This window comes from Diplotaxodon limnothrissa, linkage group LG3 (assembly GCF_057381915.1).
Source record: "Diplotaxodon limnothrissa isolate DT_005_m linkage group LG3, D_limnothrissa_male_GT1.1, whole genome shotgun sequence".
In the NCBI taxonomy this organism is placed as follows: domain Eukaryota; kingdom Metazoa; phylum Chordata; class Actinopteri; order Cichliformes; family Cichlidae; genus Diplotaxodon; species Diplotaxodon limnothrissa.
The window spans coordinates 38,343,794-38,357,839 of NC_140598.1; the positions used below are offsets into that span (position 1 = coordinate 38,343,794).

At 41.5% G+C, this 14,046-nt stretch overlaps 4 protein-coding genes across 4 annotated transcripts; 1 reads left to right on the forward strand and 3 right to left on the reverse strand.

The window, feature by feature from the left end:
• Positions 1-6,507: 6,507 nt before the first annotated feature.
• LOC146635747 (protein NLRC3-like) lies at positions 6,508-7,929 on the reverse strand. The gene is made up of 2 exons (XM_085348743.1): positions 7,710-7,929; positions 6,508-7,612 (listed from the first exon to the last, which is right to left on the reverse strand). The coding sequence occupies exons 1-2, from the start codon at positions 7,927-7,929 to the stop codon at positions 6,717-6,719; spliced, it is 1,116 nt and encodes a 371-aa protein (XP_085204869.1). The 3' UTR covers positions 6,508-6,716.
• A 1,095-nt stretch (positions 7,930-9,024) lies between these two features.
• LOC146635748 (histone H2A-like) lies at positions 9,025-9,452 on the reverse strand. The gene has a single exon (XM_085349059.1). The coding sequence runs from the start codon at positions 9,428-9,430 to the stop codon at positions 9,044-9,046; it is 387 nt and encodes a 128-aa protein (XP_085205185.1). The 5' UTR covers positions 9,431-9,452; the 3' UTR covers positions 9,025-9,043.
• Positions 9,453-9,740: 288 nt separating this feature from the next.
• LOC146635749 (histone H3) lies at positions 9,741-10,172 on the forward strand. The gene has a single exon (XM_085349040.1). It carries the CDS (start codon positions 9,756-9,758, stop codon positions 10,164-10,166), a length of 411 nt encoding a protein of 136 aa, XP_085205166.1. The 5' UTR covers positions 9,741-9,755; the 3' UTR covers positions 10,167-10,172.
• Positions 10,173-12,607: 2,435 nt separating this feature from the next.
• On the reverse strand, positions 12,608-13,596 carry LOC146635750 (histone H4). Its single transcript, XM_085349067.1, has one exon. The coding sequence runs from the start codon at positions 13,574-13,576 to the stop codon at positions 13,265-13,267; it is 312 nt and encodes a 103-aa protein (XP_085205193.1). The 5' UTR covers positions 13,577-13,596; the 3' UTR covers positions 12,608-13,264.
• Positions 13,597-14,046: the final 450 nt, after the last annotated feature.

The following is a 14,046-nucleotide window of genomic DNA, read 5'->3' on the forward strand; positions in this document are numbered from 1 at the left end:
CACTGTCTCAGTGTTTGTTTCATATGCAACAAGTCAACAAGAAAAAAAAACACTGTTTACATCTATTTTTTTTTCTTCTTCACCTTCACATTTCTGTTACAACTCAGGATTGTGTTTTTTAACATAACCAATCACATAATGTCTGTGAAGGTCATCGTAGTCTAAAGAGCTTGGAAAGAAAAACGTCTGGACTTTTTTAAGTAACTTGAAGAAGTCCAGACGCTTTCCTTAGCTCAGTCAAGAAACACAGACTGGAGGTCATCTATAAATCAGACTGTTTTTACTGTGGTCCTGTGGGTATTTAAAATGTAACATATTAATAGAAACTGATAACTGCTCTTAAAAAAGGCACCGAAGACAATAAGATGATAAAAGACATGTTTTAAGGAGAATCAGTCTCATCCAACAACTCTGGACTGCAAATCAAACTAATATATGCACAATTTATGAATTCAATTCAATTCAATTCTTTATTTATTTGTCACATGTAGTTATAGCTAGTACAACATACAGTGAAATGTTTTTCCTGGCTAAAAAATACTCCCCCCGACTGTGAGAAACATACTAGAAAAAAAACTTTTACCTAAACTAAGAGAAAGAAAAAACTATAAATGAGACAATTTACCTGATATATTTAACATTCACAATATTTAACTAAGAAAAAGTATGAAACACCACAGTAAGTTCATTATTGTGAGTCAGCACAGAGGTGGATACTAGAGTCAGGCTTCACTCTAAACCCAGCATATACAGGTTCAGTGAAGGTGGTGTTGAAGGTGTGCAGGTGGATCAGTTTATCAGAGGAGACGCTGTAGAAGGACACAGTTCCTGCAGAACAGTCCACATACACTGCTACTTTGTGAGAGAGAGCTGAGGGGAGAAGAGGGATGGCTCTTCCTATGTAATCATGATTTCCATAGTAACCCCTTTTCTCACTGCGGTAGAGACTCCAGGATTGATTAGTCCTCCCAAACCTGCTTTCATCGCCGTCTCCTTTCCGTCCGATTCCTCCATAAGCAGTGTTGGGAAGGTTACTTTTAAAATGTATTCCATTACAGAATACAGAATACATGCCCCAAAATGTATTCTGTAAGGTATTCCGTTACATTACTCAGTGACAGTAACGTATTCTGAATACTTTGGATTACTTAATATATTATCATGCTTTTTACAACAAATCAAATCAAATCAAATCACTTTTATTGTCACATCACATGTGCAGGTACACTGGTACAGCACATGTGAGTGAAATTATTTTGTGCGAGCTTCACAAGCAACAGAGTTGTGCAAAATACAATAATGTAAACAAGCAAAATACAAGAATGGCTACATCTGAAACTAATAAATATATGTACAATATATAATAGTATATGCATTTCTGGATGTGTATACTAAATATTTTTCTACGTGTGTGTGTGTGTGTGTGTGTGTGTGTGTGTGTGTGTGTGTACATATTTTACAAATTAAATAGAGTAAACAATAAATAAAATATATAAAAATATACAGAGTTGAGACATGTGCAAAACAGTGGCATTACTGTACAGTGTGGAGTGCATAATGTTGAAGTTCCAGTAGTGAAGCTGAGGTGTCTATGACGTGTTCAGCAGTCTGATGGCCTGATGGAAGAAGCTGTCTCTCAGTCTGCTGGTTCGGGACCAGATGCTGCAGAACCTCCTTCCTGATGGAAGTAGTCTGAACAGTTTATGGCTGGGGTGACTGGAGTCCTTGATGATCCTCCCCGTTTTCCTCAGGCACCGCTTCCTGTAGATGTCTTGGAGGGAGGGAAGCTCACCTCCAATTATCCGTTCAGAGAACCGCACTACTCGCTGGAGAGCTTTGCAGTTGTAGGCGGTGCTGTTGCCATACCAGGTGGTGATGCATCCAGTGAGGATGCTCTCAATGGCACAGTGATAGAAGGTGAATGTACTATTGCTGTGTGATTTATTACCAGTGTTGGGAAGGTTACTTTTAAAATGTATTCCATTACAGAATACAGAATACATGCCCCAAAATGTATTCTGTAACATATTCCGTTACGTTACTCAATGACAGTAACGTATTCTGAATACTTTGGATTACTTAATATATTATCATGCTTTTTACAACAACGTGAATGTACTATTGCTGTGTGATTTATTACTATTACTGAAGGTCCGCGACTCCGAACTGTAGTAAAGGGACCTCTGACTAATACGGCGGGGTCCCTGTCGGCTTGTAGCCGAAAAATAGCTCTACTTTGTTGTGTGGGTCAACTTTTCTTGCGAGAGACAGAGAGAGGCGTTGAAAGGCTGCTCCAACGGAACTTATTGTTTTCGGAGGAAAACACGAACACGGTGTACAGTCGAGTCTTAATAGCTTACTTACAACTGGGCTCGTCAGGCACTCTTCTTGGCTGAAGTGGTTATTATTACATTTACATGCTTCCAGCTCCCGTTTTTCCTCGATGACAACTCGTACCTTTCCACTCCCCTTTTTCTCCCTCCTCGCGCTCACAGACCCATAACGTGTATGGCAGTCCATTCTCCCTGCAACACGGACTACACTGCCCATGATGCTACATTCTTTAGAGCTATGCTTGTAGCATTCTGCCTGTTAGCTTAGCACAACAACAACGAAAAGGCGCTCTCTCACCCAGGAAACACGCAGTCGCAGAGAGAGAGAGCGTCGCCCTGTAACCATGGCAACCGTAACGCTGCCGCCTGGAACAACAGAACGTAGCTGTCAAAGAAAACCCAAACAGTCCTGACCCGTAACAATATCAAACATGAAAGTACCGCAGTGTAATCCGTTTATTTCAACAAAGTAACTGTATTCTGAATACCACCTTTTTAAACGGTAACTGTAACGGAATACAGTTACTCATATTTTGTATTCTAAATACGTAACGGCGGTACATGTATTCCGTTACTCCCCAACACTGTCCATAAGTTACTGCAACATGAACCTCTCCACTCGACCTCCCAGTAACAGCGACCACTTAGACTGTTGGTACACAGTAGCTGAGGCTGATCAAACCTAAAATCATGATCAGGATACAGCTGGTCTTCTTCCACATGTGTCACCTCCTTGTTGTTGTCAGTTTGAGGTTCCTGTGTGCTGTGTTTGGATCCAGCGTCAGATCAAAGAAATCTAAAAGGGCCAATAAGACACAGTGCATAAACACTTAACTCTAACAACTCATTAGCAAATTATTAATTAGAGCCAATGTGTAACAGTAAATGTGGACCTCATATTTTGTGGTCTGTAGCTTAAAAATTCAATAATGCAGGCAGTGTGATGATGAGTGTTAATGAGAAAAAAATAAATCTTAAAAAACAAAATTATCAACAATACTTATTTGAAAGGGAAGTGACTAAAGCTATAATTAAACAGGCTTTGTATTTACATTCACTTCACATGCATTAATAAATACAGCTAATAAATCAAAAACACACTTACATATTTTTAGACCTGGTCTTATCCACCGACCAACCAACTGTTTGCGGTAGCATGTATGCTGTCAAATTACCAGAACACAGCATTAGTTTAAAAAAATGGGTTAAGTGAGACAAGATGGATTTTTCCCAAGACACCAGTGCCAGTAAGTAACTTATGGAAAAAGACCTGCAGCTGAGGCCACTACAGTTGCATTTCTTCCTTCTCAGCTGACAATACTTGATTACAGAACTGGTACTTGGGTGCTGATAGTTGAGTTCCAGTTATTGATAATTCTACTTCATTGCAAATGTTGAATGTTAATAATACTGTTTAATTATAATACTATATTACTATTCAGATTCAACAAAACTGTTTATCAAAATTATAAAGTAAATCACTAAATCATTTTAAAATTATAAGTGACATTGAGCTTTTGTAACATCAAAAATACCATTTGTCATTTTCTTCATTCAGTTGTCTTATTGTCTAAATGTATATCAGTATGCTAGGCATGGACTTTAAAATACTTACCATGTAAATAAGTTCTGGCCAAATTCAATGTTTTAATGTGTGTTTTTTAAAAAAAAAAGAAATTGATGCCATTGCTTAAATAACAGTTTATTGATTTGACAACAAAAAATTCATGAAATACATTGCAAATAAAACATCAGTTATTTTGTTCCAGCCAGCCTGAAGGATCTGTTTTTCTGTTCATTTTTCCAAACACAGGTATCTTGGCATATATATGTACAAAAATAAGTAGTCAGCCTTTTCTCTGATTGCATTGTGCACATCTGTATCCATGTATATTCTTTGCACTAGGTAGTCCCACACAACAAAGTCACACCACTGCATCCCACTGATGAGCAGTTGCCCCTGCACTTGCCAGTAATATGTGTGGCTCTTTTTTTAGTTTAGGGGTACCACGTTCCATTTGAACATATTTGCAGTCAATAAAGTTTTGTACATTGGGACATTTGAATTCAATGAGGCCAAACTGGGGGTATTCATTGGGGTCAAAAACAACACCATCAGGAGATGCAGCAAGCCAGGGGGCAATGGGGTGAATGACCAGACCACAGGGTGAGTAGTTAACATTCATTAGCCTACTATACTCTGGTGCTATTGCATGCTCCATCTCAGTTCCTCTCCTCATGTCTGCTGTCTGCCTTGTTCCCTTCAATATACGCTCTGCTAGTGACTCTGCCGAGCTCTGGCCTCTGACATGACACACCTCCCGAAACCTAAAGGCAGTCACTCTGGGCCTGCGGAGCTGATGCCACTCAGACAAAGAGCTTTGCTCACATGTAGCTTCCTCTATTTTGTGAGCCATTTCCAGAGTTACAGACAAGTTTTTCAGATGCAGAAGCTCTTCTTCTGAGCACACAAACACACAATCTGATGGCAAGATGTCGTACCCCTCCAGAGGCAAGTGCGATGTTGGTGGTGCATCACGTTGTAGTGTGATGTACCGGGTTGTCAAAACCGGCTGCTGATATGACAGAAGACTGCCCCCCTGCACCAGCCCAAAGGCACTTTCCACAAGGGGCTTGTCAGGTCTCATGTTCATTGTGTCTCACAAGTGGCCTGTCCTCAATATTAAATTTTGCATATGCTTCCGTTATTCTGAACAAGCAGGGATCTGGTAACGGACCCACCATGCCTCTTTAGAAGCCACTCCTAAAGAAAACATCAATGACAATAATGTAAGGAAGAAGGTTGTTATACTGAACAACAACTAAACTAAAAGGTGTAAAACAGTGGTGCATAAGTTAGAGACTGGGATGTATATGTACATGACTGAGTAGGCCGTCTTCAGAAAGTGTAATGTTGTATGTAAATTAATACCTATTCTGACACATGTATGTATGAACAAATAGCAACATGCATTTGTAACACAGGAAACCAAATTTTACAAATCTAATTACCGTACTCCAGTCTGGGCCATCCTATTTGGTACCGGCTTAGTGAAGATCATGGAGTTGATGGGTCCTGGTCTCACACCCTAACAGAAGACACATTTACTATGGATGGTGTTGCTGTTCATATGTAAACATGGACTAATTCAAAAACTTTAACCTCATTTAAATTACCACTGTCCGTGGCTTGTGCCATTGCTGTTCAGATTCCGTGCAGCTATGCACAGGGGGGACGACCGGCACTCTGAGTTGTGAGTAGTGTGCTGTTTGGAAGAGCAATGCCACTGTGTGATTGCACATAACAGCGCCTGCCACACAGGAGCACTGGCTATGTGTCAGTATCACCAGCGATGAATCCAGAAGCTTAATCTAAGAAGAAAGAACAAAAATTTAAAAATGTAACATCTTCATGGAAGAGCCAAACAGGAACATAGTTCAGTGTTATGGTTACTGACCCCTACAGGCTTACCCTCCTGAATGCTTAGTGTTTCCTTCTCTCCCTATTAAAACAACTTAACTATCCTTGAAAACTGTAATAATTGTGTATATTTGCAGTATTAACTGTGATTGGTTCTGAGTCGTTCACCCACACAGCTGCCCACTTAACTGGACATACAGACTGTATTACTGGCAATCAGGTCAGTGGTTACCTTACAATATGCTGGAGAAAAAAAACAGCTTTATTTCCTCTTTTGTCCAGTTTCACATGTGGATCCTCCCTTAGAGCAAACAAAAGCTTCATTCCTGAGTCTCCTGGGTGATTATAGCTCAAGTCCAACTCTTTCAAATAGGAGGGATTGCAGTGCAGAGCTGTGGCCAGAGAGGTGAAGCCTGGTCCTGTGATCTGATAGCCTGACAACCTACAAACACACACAACACAATCATTGTAAGGAACTGCTTTGAATTTGATGATGTACCATGGTGGCCATTTAGAAGTTGCCCATCTTGGATACATCTTTTGTTTTTTTCAATAGGGAGAGGGCCATGTGACACATCAAACTCATTGGTAATGTCACAAGAAAAAACAATGGTGTGCTTGGTTTGGTTTCAAGGTAACTTTCAACATAACAAGTCCAGATGTCCATTTGGACTCTTCAAGGCCTTGTCCACAGCACTCTGGTAGAAATTTTGTACTAAAGACTCTCCAGTCTTCACTGATGCCATTTGTTCCTCTTCCAGCAGGTTGATACCAGAGTTGGCGAATGTCAGATGGACAAAACAGTAAAACTTGTCCTGGTATACTCCTCTCTCGTCTTTAAAAATCTGTGTGAACACTCCTGAGTACACTGAGGCTTCTCTGACCCACACTCTGTCAGGTCTGTTTCATAGAAGATCAGGTTTCCTTTCTGCAGCTGCTAAAAAGACAGTTTCCCCAGTGCTTCAATCATCTTCCTGCTCTCTAGAACTGTAGCAGTGATCCAGCAGAAGATTGGGATGTGACACATGATGTGGAGGCTTCGTGATGTCTTGATGTGAGAGATTATGGTGTTGGCCTCTTCCTTGTCTCTGTCTCTTCCTGAAGTACTCCTCTTTCTTTGGGTCAGTGAACCCTCTGACCTCTGTAACCATGTCTATATACTCAGCAGGGATCTGGTTGGCTGCTGCAGGTCGTGTGGTTATCCAGATGTGAGCAGAAGGAAGCAACTTTCCCCCGATGAGGTTTGTCAGCAGCACATCCACTGATGTGGACTCTGTAACATCAGTGAGGATCTCAGTGATGTGGAAGTTCAGAGGAAGTCGACACTCATCCAGACCATCAAAGATGAACACAACTTTGAACTTTTTAAAGTTACAGATTCCTGCTTCTTTGATTTCAGTAAAGAAGTGATGAATAAGTCCCACTAAGCTGAACTTTTTATCCCTCAGTAAATTCAGCTCTCTGAATGGGAATGGAAACATGAACTGGATGTCCTGGTTGGTCTTGTCTTCATTCCAGTCCAAAGTGAACTTTTGTGTCAGGAATGTTTTCCCGATGCCAGCCACTCCTTTGGTCAGAACTGTTCTGATTGGTTTGTCTCTTTCAGTCGAAGCTTTAAAGATGTCTTCACACCTGATTGTTGTTTCTGGTCTGTTTGGTTTCCAGGAGAACATTTCAATCTGTCTGACCTCATGTTCAGTGTTGACCTCTCCGGTCCCTCCCTCTGTGATGTAGAGCTCTGTGTAGATCTCATTTAGAGTGGTTTGGGTTCCTGGTTTAGCAATCCCCTCAAAGACACACTGGAACTTCTTCTTTAGGTTACATTTAAATGTGTTCTCACAAAGTGGATCAGGATTTTCTACAGGGAAGAACCAGAAACATGGGTGTTATGATTATAGAAAATGTGACAATTTCACTCCTGTAAAGACTGAATTTATGAAGAGAAATCCTCTCACTGCTCTGCAGACAGTCAGCCAGCTCCTCCTGTTTCATTATTCTCAGGAAGTTAACTGCAAGTTTCAGAAATGCCTCTCTGCTGCTCCTTCTCTGCTTCTCTTCCTCACTGTCCAACACCTCCTCTTCATCCCTCTGACACTCTGAATAATCTGGATTCAGATCATTCTGCAGCTTCTTTAGTTCATTCTTCACAAAAGTAATAATGTTGTCTTCCAGCATCTGGAAAATAAATGACACAATCAAAATTAATGAAAATTCAGATCTTCATAGTAAAAACAAATTTTCACAGATTTGCTTAGTGTTTGTTTTCAATTTAACAAAAATTAAGTTTTAAATTTTATGCAAGTAACTTTTTAAAATAAAACTCCTACCAGACAACATTATCATTACTGGATAGTTTTTGTGGACTGTCAGTTTGGTTCTTATTCATATAAGAACATAGATTATTAACATTAATTTGCTTTTCTGAAAAAAAATGTGTTATATAAATACATATGTATTTTAAAAAAAGCCTGTTTTGATCCATCAATTTTAAGTAGTGTTATCTCCACGCTACGCCTTTTATCCACAATATAAAAAATAAAGTGAAACTAATTCACTGTCTAATTATTTGTGGAATTTTGCCATTATTTCATGATGAATATTGGACTGTGCAACATAAAAACAATTTAAAAAGGAGGTTGGTGTACATGTACAAACCTTAAATACTGAGTCCAGATCAGTTTGATGCTGCAGACTCTCCTGATCAGCTCTGTGGAGACATCATGAAGACATTTGAAGCATTTAGCACATAAATACAAGCCACAGATTTCTTCTACTGTTTCGTGATCATCTTAAATAAAACAAATACTACTGTGCTGTAGCAAACCTATTATGTTTATTTACAGACTTATTTATTTATTATTTGGAGTGTGTTCTTGTAATGACCATATTATGGATATGCCCTGCACATTGCATGAACATCAAGATTAAAGAGAATTTTATAAAAAGGGGAAAAAAATAACAGATTTTGTGTTGAAGTGTTTTATTTAAAATGTTGCCCTTGTGTCTAAAAATACCAGTAGCAAGGAAGAGGAAAGGAAAAACAAGAATAGACCAAACGCAAAGGGCTTTGGAGTTAAAGTAGTTTTTATTTGAAGGTGGATTTCAGTAACTGATTATGTAAGATGACATGAATAAATGTACATTTCAAAGTAAATCAAGATGCATAATCTACATTTCCCAATACACAACTTGTTACAGACAGAGTAAGAGCAAGAAGGATGTTTGCTCAGAGAGAAGTGTGTGGCTCTTAAAAGAGCCTTTGTTGTTGGTGAAGCCGAGCGCTTTGCGTTTACTTGGCCTTGGCGGGCTTCTCGGTCTTCTTGGGCAGCAGCACAGCCTGGATGTTGGGCAGCACACCACCCTGAGCGATGGTGACTCCCCCCAGGAGCTTGTTGAGCTCCTCGTCGTTGCGCACAGCCAGCTGCAGGTGACGTGGGATGATACGAGTCTTCTTGTTGTCGCGGGCTGCGTTGCCAGCCAGCTCCAGGATCTCAGCGGTCAGGTACTCGAGCACAGCTGCCAGGTAAACGGGGGCGCCGGCTCCTACACGCTCGGCATAGTTGCCTTTGCGCAGCAGTCTGTGGACACGACCCACGGGGAACTGAAGCCCGGCACGGGATGAGCGGGTCTTGGCCTTAGCTCTGGCTTTGCCTCCGGTCTTTCCGCGCCCACTCATTTTGACAGGTTCTTTTCTTCGTAGTATCGAGACTGAGAGAAAATGTGGTCCGATCAGCTCAAAGCCTCGCTTATATTTCCGCAGAGCGCGCGCAGCTTCGTCACGCACCAATCGCAGAGAGGCTTGCGGCAGCGCGCAACATCAATGCACTTTTCTCCAATGAGCAGCACACACCGAGGCGGGGCGATGCTCCACGTGGAGCCCGTCACCAATCACGAGCCGGAGCGGCACCGCGTCACAGCCAGTCACACACTTTAAGAGCAGCGAGTCTCCTCTGTTCGCTACATTTTCTGCTCGTATCACAAGAAAAGAAAAGTGAGGAAGAATGGCAAGAACCAAGCAGACTGCTCGCAAGTCTACTGGCGGCAAAGCCCCCAGGAAGCAGCTGGCCACCAAGGCCGCCCGTAAGAGCGCCCCGGCCACCGGAGGCGTCAAGAAGCCTCACCGTTATAGGCCTGGTACCGTGGCTCTGCGCGAGATCCGCCGTTACCAGAAATCCACCGAGCTGCTGATCCGCAAGTTGCCCTTCCAGCGCCTGGTCCGCGAGATCGCTCAGGACTTCAAGACCGACCTGCGCTTCCAGAGCTCTGCTGTCATGGCTCTGCAGGAGGCCAGCGAGGCTTATCTGGTCGGACTCTTCGAGGACACCAACCTGTGCGCCATCCACGCCAAAAGGGTCACCATCATGCCCAAAGACATCCAGCTGGCTCGCCGCATCCGCGGAGAGAGAGCTTAAGCTGCACGCTCTCCTACAAACAACGGCTCTTTTCAGAGCCACCTCACTCACACCAAGAGCTCGCTCCTTTATTCTTTTTATTAGTATTCTTTTTATAAAACAAGTTTTATGCTCACTTGAATCTTAATGCTGTTTCTATACCAGAAATTACAGTTTGCATCAACGTGGAATTCACTGACTTTATTTTCACAATTGCCTCACTATGGCCAATGTCATTGGCTGGGCCTTTCACGGACCTGTTTACGTCTTCATGCATTCTCAGTCATCCAGGAAAGTAAATCTCCAAAAAGTTGATTCTGTTCATAGATGTAAAACAAACATGCCAGCAGTTTATCTCACTTAACGAGAGGAGCAGGCATGTGTGTGTGGCCCCTTCACATAGTGGACATTGAGTTGTTGTGTGGGCAACAGTAGTCCATGTCTTTTGCTGTAACAGTAGTTCATGTTGAGAATAAAACATCCCAGCTCACTAACTTGATCGGGGCAATAGTGCCTAAAATGTTGCATCATTTTGCCGAGAGATCTTTTACTTTGTGGTCATCTTAGATGGACAAAAACCACCAGGTCATTCAGTGTTCCCTTAGTGCTAATGCATATAAGAGATGTTGGTGTACTATAACTGAACTAATGTTAAGTCCTTAAAGTCATATTCTTTTATTATCATGACTGTATTTGAAGCTTCCTTTTTTTGGTATGATACCTGATTGATATGGAATATGGCTGAAGTAAACAAAAGTCTAAAATACTTACTCAGTCATTTGTTTAATGATAATTTAACATTAAGTAATTCACATATAAAACTATGAATTGTAATTTTAAATGGTTTAAAAGCATGAAGAATAGCATATGTAGGCAAGTATATTTCTCCTCTTTTTAAAAAAAAAATAAAATAAATAATAATAATCAAGAAACAAAGACAAAAGCAGGGCAGGGTTTGGAGGTTGAATCATCCATCCCCACCAATGCCAAAACCAAATCTAAGCCCTTGTCAGGATCATCCCCCACCACCTGCAGCTGGCCGTCCACAACGACGAAGAGCTGAACAAGCTGCTGGGCCGACAACATCCAGGCCAAGAAGAATGAGAAAGCTGAATAAAATCCAGCCACTTTCCTCAACCAACTAACAGCTCTTGTAAGAGCCACTCACCTCTGAGAGTACACTTGGTTAAAGTAATGAAACTAAATCTTTAATCCATAGGTGTCAAACTCATGTTCACACTAGAACTGAAGTGGGACAGCCCTGTTAGTCTATCAGTATGTGCAACACATTTAGTTGTTTTAGTACATGAATAAAAATCTGAAATCTGTGAAGTTATTACCCAGACTTTTCTTTTTAAAAACTTGCTTTGAAACCAGAGATCTGTGTCGTAAGTGCATAAGATAAGATGACCTTGATTAGTCCCACAGGTGGGAAATTTGTTTCGTTACAAGTTATGTAGCAGAAATTAGAAAACACTGGTATGCAATAGAATACAAATGCTATATACAACTGAGTAAGAAAATAGAAAAGTACAACTTTGTCAGAAAAAAAGAATTGCACATATAGCAGTCTTATTGCACTTGTGTGGATGTGTGTGTTTGATCAGCTGCAAGTCTTTGTTGTAGAGTCTGACAGCAGTGGGGAGGAAAGACCTGAGTAATCTCTCTGTCCCACATCGTGGGTGCTGCAGCCTGCCACTAAAGGAGCTGCTCAGTGCTGTCAGAGTTTATGCTGTCAGAAGCATAAACATTGTCTCATTGTTTGTTCCTTAAAGTACTTGCATTAAAACTTAAAAACAAGACAGCTGAACAGATTAAAGAGGTTCAGACTTATAATTGTAAATCACTACAAACTCATTTAGGTCTAAGATTCATTTAGACCGAAAGCGAACCACAGCTGTGAGCTACATGCAAACACACTTTGTGTGTGGTGTATTTTCTGTAATTCTGATCCACTCCTTCAAAGGAGCTTTTTTTTTTACCTGGAAGCACGTCAATGTAGACAACCTGGCAAAACTTCTTGTTTGCGATGTGGGTCGTTTCATCACAGATCATTTACAGTTGCCTTTGATACTTTGTTTGCAGTTTAAACAGACGTTGCATTTCAAGTGCATAAAATCTGCGTACTAAAACATATGTTAGACAATGTTGCTTGTATGAAGGTTATGTCAGGATTGTGAGAGTGAGATCACATCAAAACTGTTATATTGATATGATTGGTGAAGATGATATTTCAGGCACACATCAGGAAGAGGTTTAAGAAGCTTCATTGGGTTTCAGCCACTCATGTCCACCTTTTATATATATCCACGGTGGGTTAGTTACCTTAAAAAAAAAAAAAAAAAAAAAAAAAGAACTTACTAAGCAAGCACTTCTGCATCAAGCAGATTTATGGCAGGAAGACATTTACAAATAAACTGATGAATAAGTGAAATTTATTATTTTTCTTTTGTTTGGTCTATGACTGTTCAGTGAGTATTAATAAACAGTGGTATTGAATAGGCCTGTAACCTGTGAAGTTCAGTTTGTGGTCATGACAGTTATTGTAACGTTGTGGAGAAAAGCACGCATTACAGCTGAATCTTATAGCAAAACGGAGAGTCAATATAATTTTGTAGCGTCCCTCGACAGAAGATCAGCGTTCCGGTTACCGGTGTTTATTCAGAATAGTAACACGGGCTAATGTGGGCCGTAGCCAACGCCAACACAACGGGGGGAAAGTGCGCTCTACAGCAACAGCACAACCCCCAACACTCTTCTGTCTTCCGCCACACACAAACTACTCTAATCCCCGCCCCCGAACACTGTCAGCCAACCACACACCTGCTCTCCTCCAGACTGTCATTGGTAGCTGATGTGATTGACAGGCTAACCGGCCTCTCGACTACTGCACATTCAAGGACACTCGGTAAATCGCCATGCTGCGGATGTGGTCCAACTATGCCGTAAGTAATTGGCAATTCTGAACACAATACACTGATAACACAACAGTCAACTGACTTGTAACCCAGTCAGTTACAATATGTAGGCAATGTCAGTCGGTCATAAGGGAACAAAACTCTCAAAGTGAAAGTGGGTGGCTCTTAAAAGAGCCGTTTGATGGATTAGGTCGAATGAGTTTAACCGCCAAAGCCGTACAGAGTGCGGCCCTGCCTCTTCAGAGCGTACACCACATCCATGGCGGTCACAGTCTTCCTCTTGGCGTGCTCAGTGTAGGTGACGGCATCACGGATGACGTTCTCCAGGAACACCTTGAGCACACCACGAGTCTCCTCGTAGATCAGGCCGGAGATACGCTTCACTCCGCCACGGCGAGCCAGACGACGGATAGCGGGTTTGGTGATACCCTGGATGTTATCACGGAGAACTTTACGGTGACGCTTGGCGCCTCCCTTGCCAAGTCCTTTGCCACCCTTGCCCCGTCCACTCATGGTTACAGTTTCTTCTTTGAACAAACAAAGTCGAATGAAGTTCAATCCCACGGAGCCGTCTTATTATGTGTGCTCAGCGGACGTAAAAGGAAACAGACGGTGCGAGGCTCGCTGGACGACTCGAAGCTCAGTGGCTCCGCCCACTCCTCTCTTCTCTAAATGTGGAAATGTTGTCTTTTGTTAATGACAAATCAAATCTAACCGAATGGAGGCTCACAAGCACCCACAATGTCATGTCAGTGTTTTTCGAAATCTACAAGTGTATTTACTTGTGTACAGTAAACTGCGATGGAGACAACCAGTGCCACTCCACCCCCAATGAAGCCTCTTAAACCTCTTCCTGATGTGTGCCTGAAATATCATCTTCAACTCTCAAAATCCTGACATAACCTTCATACAAGCAAGATTGTTTGCAGTTTAAACAGACATGTTGCATTTCAAGTGCATAAAATCTGGCTACTAAAACATAA

What these genes read in the sequence shown, in the direction of transcription:
- LOC146635748 (XM_085349059.1), bottom strand. Translation starts at nt 9,430, where the DNA reads ATGAGTGGGCGCGGAAAGACCGGAGGCAAAGCCAGAGCTAAGGCCAAG.
- LOC146635749 (XM_085349040.1), top strand. Translation starts at nt 9,756, where the DNA reads ATGGCAAGAACCAAGCAGACTGCTCGCAAGTCTACTGGCGGCAAAGCC.
- LOC146635747 (XM_085348743.1), bottom strand. Translation starts at nt 7,929, where the DNA reads ATGCTGGAAGACAACATTATTACTTTTGTGAAGAATGAACTAAAGAAG. An exon ending in GGCTGACTGTCTGCAGAGCA is followed by an intron (nt 7,613 to 7,709) that starts GTGAGAGGATTT and finishes TCTTCCCTGTAG; the next exon opens with AAAATCCTGATCCACTTTGT.
- LOC146635750 (XM_085349067.1), bottom strand. Translation starts at nt 13,576, where the DNA reads ATGAGTGGACGGGGCAAGGGTGGCAAAGGACTTGGCAAGGGAGGCGCC.